Genomic DNA, 8,813 nt, shown 5'->3' with positions numbered 1-8,813 from the left:
ATAATAACAATAACAATAATAATAATAATAATAATAATAATAATAATAATAATAATAATAATAGAATAATCAAATAATCAAATATTTTTAGACATTTTCAAATTACAAGATAACTGTTTTTATAAAACTTGGGGTCTGAATAATCCTAAAAATATGTCTATAGCGAATAGACTAGGCCTAGCGTAGGTCTACTTTCACGTGAGAGCATACCGCGTATACTTAAAATTTTAAATACCCTCCGGGCCAAACATTGTTTACTTTCACCTAAGCCCAGGCGGCAGCTTACCCTCCCGTAGCGTAGGCTATTTTTGGGAAGACTGCTAGAAACATTTGAATTATATTTTAAAAACATATATAGTTATCTTTTCCGTGTTATTTATTACGCCAAACGTCTAAAGGGTAGACATGCTAGGCCTGCCTAGGGTAAACACGTGTATTTTAAAGGCCAGACACGGTCATTTTTAAACTTAAATAAAATTTTTACCGGAACAGTTGTCAGAGAGATTTTTTAGAGGATAATGCAGAATTATATATATTATATTATAGTAATAACATGGTAATGGTAATGGTAATGGTGGGATATTTGTAGTGCGCCTTCCACAATAAAATCGTCTCAAGGCGCCGAAAAAAGGTAGGACCAAGAATTTAAAAAAAATTAAACATGGAGCAAGTGGCAATGTTTCAAAAAATTATTTATAGCCATGTAAACTTTACATGCCAGATTTTCTTAAGTTTTGGGTGAAAAACATGAAATAAATTCAAATACTCACACGTAAAATCAGGAGCCATGACATCGTACCTATATTATACTACGGAACTGTTTAGCATGTCTTCTTCGATAATATCATGAATATTCATTATGTTTTTTAATTTTAAACCTGTTGGTTGGTCATTTAAAAACCCATATATGGAGAATAATGAAATTATCGCTTCCGCGTTAGCGCCCCCAACTACGAGAATATCTAAAATGTATAATAGTGACCAACAGAGGGCTCACTATTTATTGTCTATATTGAAACCGCCGTGAGAACCTAGTAATATTGCCGCAGTATTGCAGTAATGGTTAATGGCTTGCTCTGTCTGAAAGTGTCAACTAGATATTGCGGCAATCAAGCCAGTGTGTGCATTTATGCATAAAGAAACAAGGTTAAAGTTCAAACAGTTGAGCACAGTGGTATTTAATTTTTTCACTTTCTTTTGCAGCTGCTCAAAATTCCAATCTCCTTCGCCTTAAATGGTTCCGAAATGACCTTAGAAATCCCCTTGCCAAAATAATAATATTCTGCTTGTGTAATGCACGTACAGCGCTTACATAAGCAGAACCAAGATCAGGGGCCATATTGACAAAAAATGTGGACCATAAATTTTGCCGTCTTTTTTTTTAAAACCGCCAATATTACGCCATCCTTTAGGACCCTTTCAGACAGACTAGGGTTAGGCATTATTGCGGTAACGGGGGCGCTGTTTGAAAGGTTATAGACTGGTAATTATGCCGGCATGATCTATCTGTACATTGTGTCTACTTTGTGCAGTTAACATGTTTGTTTTATTCTTTCTATCAATCTAAAGTCAATCAATCAATGATAGGAACATGTCAAAAGATGAACGTAAAAATAATTAATTAGTTTTACCATTACAGTCGATGCCTTAAGGCTGTCGGAGATAAGCTGAATGACTACTGGAATGAAAAAAGAGAAAGTGGGACAGTTGCTGGTTCTTCAAATCAGTTTCTGGGGAATAAGAAAGCAGAGTGAGTTTTTATTTTTTATTTATTTAAAAAAAACACAAACTAAATACTGTATACTGTATTTGAAATTTATTACCTAGTTGTGCTGCATTATGCACAGACAATGCATTAAATAAACCAGTTTGTAGTTGGAACTGCGCATGCCCATATCAAGGTCAGTCGATTGACCTTAGATACAGGCATGTGCAGTTCAGAGTACAAAATGACTTTTGCTACTTCCCTAATTCTATTGTTTTCTTTATATTTTGCTTTGTTCTTATATATCAGACCTTTTAAGTTTCGAAAAACCCTCTTTAAAGTTTTATAAGTCCTATTTCTACTGACGTGAAAGTAAAGTTCTTAAGAAAGTTCTTTGTGGCAGTAGAAACGGGCCCTTCCTCAGATGTTTCTATCATTTGGAGAGGTCGCAGTCATTTAACAGCTAGATTATTTCCAGTTTTTGATGGAGGGGGTAAAAAAAGTTCTTGTGTATTGCTTTAATATTTATCCAAAAATGTTTTCAAGCAGTAAGGCACAATTGAATGACCAATACTATATATATGTAACCAATGGAAGTACAAGTTTGCTTGTTTACAAACTTCCTATGAATTTGATATCAGCATCACATATGCATGCCTGGACGGTAATAAATACTGTATTGACATTAATAAATAAATACTGTATTTTTTATGTTGATTTCAATTAATCAATGTTCCTTTGTTTTTATAGCGTTCCCGATTACACCTGGGTTCAGTGTGATAAATGTTCTAAATGGCGCAAGTTACCGGACTCGGTTGATCCCGACCAACTGCCTGAACGTTGGTTTTGCTCAATGAACAAAGATACTAGTCAGAAGTCAGTACATTCTTTTCAATTTGAAATGCAATTTAATTTTGAAACCTTACAAATACAGTTACTTCATCAATTTTAAAATTGTTTAGTTGATCCCTTTCATTACCATCAATATGTCAGTCATTCATTTATTAACAAGAGGAACAATAAAACATCTAATCAGAGTTAATAAAATGAAGAAATTACAATGTATTTTACAGTATCTTAGGTCATATTTGTCTAAAATTTTATCTTTAACTTTTTAACAATTTTAATGTTTTGTCTCATGTCATTTTCTAGAGAAGATAGTCTGCAATATACAAAACAGAATTATTTGTAGGCATGAATAACAGTCTTATTTATCATCATCATTTATCAAATGGTTAATGTTAAAAACCTTTTATTTATTTTTCATGGAAGAATCTATACCATACATAATTCCACTATACAGTTATTTTTAAGCTTTGTGTACAATTGACATAAAACTGTTGTATTCCTATCAGGGTTGTAGCTGTAGAAAACTACAGGTGTGTGATAGACATTTTAAGGGTGGGTGGGTGTTAACATTTGTAAACTCTAAGAGTGAATTTAAGGATGGAAAAGTTGGTTAAAAAGGTGGGCGATGAAATTATCTTTAGACTAGGTGGAAAACAAGAATGAGTGGCCCCTGTCCCATATATAGTCATGATCTACCTATATATGGTCATGATATAATGTTGTCATGACCATATTTTATGATTGTCATATGTTTTTGTCAAATAACTTTTGATATTTTTTTTTGTGTAAACTACGTAAGCCTTTGGTAATGTAAATTAAATGTGTTAGCAATGATTTAACACTGAGTGTTGCTGAGGGGGCTAGGGACGACTACACTTGTCAAAATCGGGGTTTAAAACATTCTAGCTTTTATTACTCCTTTGTTATACATTGTAGAACCACAGACATAACGGCCGGTAGTTTGGGGCAGATACACCTAGACGATAACGTACAAATAACGGATGTATGTTTGTTGTGTTATCGTGCTGGCAGTACACTCAATTGCACAAGTGGGGTCCCTCTGAACATATACCGGCAAATGGAAGAAAGGGACAAGAAAACTCAAACTTGGTAGAGAAAATAGAAAATGCTGTCCGAGTGCCGGCGACAAGTTTACTTGTCCTCTAATAGTTTCCCGCCAATTTGTTAGACGCACCATTTTGGTGATATATATGACGAGGTAGAATTTTTAAAAAGTATGTTTGTACATGTATGCTTGTTCTGGAACGTGGAAAGAAATCTCAAAGAAGGTCTGGCAGTCAACGTGTTAATGGTGTGTTGACTATTTTTTCAGTAATTGTAATGTTCCACAAGAAGCGGAAGACTCTGATGATGAACTTACAAGACCAACGTACGATAAAAAATACAAGAAAAAAGAAGCGTAAGTAGATTTGGTAATGTTTCATTTACTTTTATTTTTCTCATTTCCTTTTTTTAGTCACTAACTATTTCTTGTATTATTTGGTGTCTATTTTCAATAACCATGTTCAGACAGCATTCAGTTTTAAGTAAATTTTTTCAACAGATGTACAAGTATATGCATGCGTTACTTGAGGCTGCATGTGGTGTTTTTACTTCAAAGATAGTTCAAAGGTTAAGCTGGGCTCTCACTGTGTCGTTCAACGAAACCAACTCTGCTCTCTGTGAGTGCTAAACACTGTCTGCTGATTGTCGGCAGTCATTGAATGGATCATCATTAAAAGCGATCCATTGCATGCATGTTTTCGCGTTGCGCTCTTTATAGAATCGCATCACCGACAACTCTTTGGCGCAACGAGTGAAGTGAATAAGTATATGCGCCAATTTTCCACCCATGATAATCACACTGTTGTTGACTCTCAGGAGTTATTTTGCACCAATTCTTGAAATTGTACAAATTATGAAATCATACCAATTGTGTGTGAAAACATCATCTACAAAGATTTACACATTTAAGTACGTTTAAGCTGTTTTATTGTGTGAACTTTGCAACAATATCCAAGGTGCGCGATTTACAGGAAAGATTCATTGTTTTATTTGTGGGTTGAGTTTTGAATGGCAATGTGATATCTGATGAAACTGATAATCTTTTACTTTTTAGTGACAAAAAACTAAAGAAAAAACTTACTGAATCCTTAAGGATGCTAGAAGAAAAGGTGAGCATTAGATTTTTAAAAAATACATCCAAGATTTTTGATATAAAATATACTAATAATCAAAAAACTAATAAAAACACTCAGAAAACAAAAACTCGCAATTGTAAAAGCTGGTCACTCACTACTCAAAAAACAAGTACGTCCATCGCACAACAAATCCAACTCCACTTAACACTCTGACCGCCAGGTGTTTAAAAAAATAGTATCAGCCACCGCCAGACTTTAGCGAATTTTAACACTTTTCCGAAGCTCATTGAGAGTGCGTATGTGATCAGATTGACATGTAATTAATACTACAAGAACCACAAACATCTTAGCTTTACAATGGTACCAAACACTTTATTCTAATCACAATCTATAACCCGTAACAATAAAATGAAAATGACTCACTTTCAGAGATTTACGCAATTTTGCCCAATAAAGCTGAGATAATCACGATTTTGCTACGCTCGATGTAAACAAACACTGACGCCCGAAAGAGACTTCAACCAAAGCTACATTACATGGTATCGCTAGGCTAGTCTAGGCCTAGCTAAAACAAAACATCACTATTTAAAGATTTATGACATTTTAAAAATCATATATTATACATCTAATACTTTCGCCAAAATCCGCATGGTTAGATTCCTGTCCTAGTCACGGGTTTACGCTAACCGCGCCAGCTGTCTTACTACTTACGGTCCAGACCGAACATAATGTTCAAATTGTTAGTACATGTCGATAACTACCCTATCTATCAAATTCTGTAAAAAAAACCTGAAACACTGAGATCTCCGTGTTTGGCGGTTAAGCATCGCGTTACCAAACACGGAGATCTCCGTGTTTGGCGGGCAGAGTGTTAATAGAATGTTTTTTTGCTTGTATGCTATCTGGCATGTGTTTTCCCATTGAACTACATTTGTTTTTAAAATATGAATTATATACAAACCATATTATGAGAATCAACTATAATATTTTAGGCTATGTTTAATATGAAGCTCTCTCCACACTATCAAATTTATGCTCACGCTAGGGTCAAATTTTCTTTCGCCAAAATCGTGAATGGTCTTTAATTTTTTTCGCCAAATTGAAAATGCTTTAGCCAAGTTTAAAAACCAATAAAATTTCACAAAAACGGTTCCGTAAATGAATTTCTTGCTTATTTATATCTCATTCATTTGTAACCAGTCGTAAAGGCGGTAATAATAACAATATTAATGATTGAACAAATGAAACAAAAATGATCGTTCACGATATGTGGGACCGACGGCTACCGGACCTGTTCTAGGCCTAGTGCTACGAAGATTAAATTTGTTTACAGTATATAAAAATTTGCATTCGCCATTCTGGCGAACGATGCAAATTTTTTCTTTGCCAAACAATATCTCAGTTCGCCGTTGGCGAATGGCTAGTGAGAGCGTAGCTACATATGTGGCAGAAATAAACCAAACTAGTCGCTCGTCGCAAATCATGAAGATTTCAGCTAATGCTGCCCTCTGTCTATATTTGTTGAATAAATAAACCTTGAACAAACCCTGGTTCAAAGAATGTTAACATTTTTGAAAGCTGTTTTATTGCACAACCTTTATATGATCATGATATGTTGAAATCTATTTTATTGCATTAACTAACATTTATATATCTATATAATAATGCTATATTTTCCACATTTTCTATGTTACAACAACAATTTTTAATGATTTGGTGATGGTTTCTGTCTGAGAAATGCCAAAAATCACAAACTTTGAAGGCTGATTTCTCAAATATTGTTCTTTAAACAGCTGAATGTTTAAACTCCTATAACTTTTTAACAAAATTTCAGATTTAATTGATTCTTTCACCATTATATATCTCTCAGTCTAATGTTTAACCCTGTATTAATACGAGTGACTTGCTTGGCTTGTCTTTTGCCACATGTATGTTCATGATTTCATGTCATCATAACCATAATCAAGCATGTCACAAGTTTTTGTCAAATAAAATTTAATAGTTTGGATAGGGCTTAAGTAAGTACTTCACACCGATCCAATTCAGTCTGTTGCGGAAGAACTACTTTGTCTTGAAACACTTGAAAAATTACATTTTTACAGGCACTACGGTGGCACCTATTCCAAAACTCCTTTTTTTATATACAGTTGGGCTGAAGTAAGTTTGATCCTATGTCAGGGAACTCGTTGTGGAAGTTGGACCCCTGTCGGGGGACTTCGGTTTCCCCTGTTGAAGAATTTTTGGCGCTGCCACTAACCCACTTTTATCCTTGGCCGTTATAATCTGCTTTGAACCTTCAGTATCTTGAATTTAAGGTTTTCCACGGGTACAGTTTGGAAGGGGCCAACAATACTATTAATTTTATCTAAGAACTGGTAAATATAATGTTATCCCCGATGAAGATTTCTTGTTTCCATAAAATACCATAAAATGAGATATATAAATAAATAACACTTGTCTATAGGAAGATTCCACTTTTTAATATAAACAATTCTGTGAAAAGACAAATCTTATAAACGGGAAACAAACAATGCTATTAACGTTTCTTATGCACTTGTAGCATTATAATATTTAATAAACCATATTAACTTTATGTGAAATGAAAAAAAAGTTAAATTTTACCATTAATTCTTGAAAGTACAGTAATACAAAAATTTTGTGGTTACAGAAAAGAGAAGCAGCACAAAAAAATGAGATGCAGAAGCAGAAGGAGAAGATAAAGAATCTTGAAGCGCAGTTGGTATGTAGACTAGTTGATTGATTGATTGATTGATTGATTGATTGATTGATTGATAGATAGGTTGGCTGTTCTCTGGCAAAACAACGTAACTTTTTCATTTTTGGGAAAATAGAATTAAAGTTTGCATGTTTGCAACTTGGTAATTAATTGGATTGTATATCTGTAGACGTGATTATATTAAAATTTAAATTACAACCGTTTGTTAATTGCAAAGTTATTAGTGATATTCACAGATGCGTTGTTTTGCCTTGGAAACATGTCAAGATCGGTATTGTTGCAAACTTGTGTGACATATTTTTGGAATTTATCATGTTAGGGGCAATCATTAATTATCTAGCTTAATACAACGCTATTAAGATTATTATTATGAAAACACCAATAACCAGTTTATTTCGCCTTGCCAAACTCCATCAGCTCGAAAAAAAATTTGAATACCATTCCGAGACAAAATATAACATATCTTCATCGTAGATACGTTGTTTTGCCCCGTAATCTTGTAGTACATTGTTTTACCTCAGTAAATCACTAGATTTTAAGTTTTATGCTTAAAGATAGGTGGTGCTATCTTCAAAACAACTCATTGTTGAGACCTGACATTTTCACAGGTAATTCAGATGTGTTTAATATACTCCCAAATGATATTATCTCAAAATCGACAAAAATGTCAGTTGGTGGATTGATTGATTGATCGATTTATTTATTAATCGATAGCCTATTATGTAATCTTTGTCCAAGAAGACTTTCCCCATGGTAAAGGTAATGGTTGGAGAATAAGCCATAACTCATAGCGTCATTGTGCTGAATTGCGTATGGGCGTGGTTAGTGACTACTTTGCTGTCGTAGAGAGTAACTTCACGTTCACATCATTCCACAACATCGCCTGAAAAAAACCATTACATGACTCCCTACTCTTGTATATAGTGCACACAAGCCAGATGTGTACACTAAACCTTCTTATCTGAGAAGACGTGTTTCTATCAAACGCACCCTGGGCGAGGAGTACCTCAAACCATATCTACCTTATCATGCTTGCATGTTTGTGGCTACCAGTTTAAACGGATCGCCATTAAAAACGATCTGTTGCACGCGCGTTGTCGCGTTGCGTTCTCCATAGAATCGCATCGGTTGACAACTTTCAGACGCAGCAAGTGCCCTGCTTTAGGGGGTTCCCCTGAATAAGGATGTCCCATTGGAGGGTTTTCTACAATAATATTAATTATTTGTTGGAGTTCTTTATGTTATATCATTTTTCTGATTTTTATTTTTATTAATTTTATATATATATATATATATATATATATATACTCTCTCTTATACACATCTAGATGTGTATAAGAGACAGGTACAGATCTGATTTTCTCTACTGTTCCGTTTAAAT

General features: G+C 34.1%; 1 protein-coding gene across 1 annotated transcript in view; it reads left to right on the top strand.

Moving 5' to 3' along the window:
- The window catches only part of LOC117108185 (MORC family CW-type zinc finger protein 3-like), a gene marked incomplete in the record, with an annotated part of 34,724 nt that overhangs the window by 22,630 nt on the left and 3,281 nt on the right, over positions 1-8,813 (top strand). Inside the window, 5 exon segments of the mRNA XM_033250148.1 lie at positions 1,640-1,750; positions 2,456-2,581; positions 3,888-3,974; positions 4,674-4,728; positions 7,364-7,435. Of these exon segments, the coding sequence (XP_033106039.1) occupies positions 1,640-1,750; positions 2,456-2,581; positions 3,888-3,974; positions 4,674-4,728; positions 7,364-7,435 (451 nt within the window).

The sequence above is a fragment of the Anneissia japonica genome, unplaced genomic scaffold (assembly GCF_011630105.1).
Source record: "Anneissia japonica isolate Jap-2015-1 unplaced genomic scaffold, ASM1163010v1 scaffold519_len276752_cov174, whole genome shotgun sequence".
Lineage (NCBI taxonomy): Eukaryota > Metazoa > Echinodermata > Crinoidea > Comatulida > Comatulidae > Anneissia > Anneissia japonica.
The sequence above is the reverse complement of the archived record's forward strand: the minus strand, read 5'-3'. Positions and strand labels throughout refer to the sequence as shown.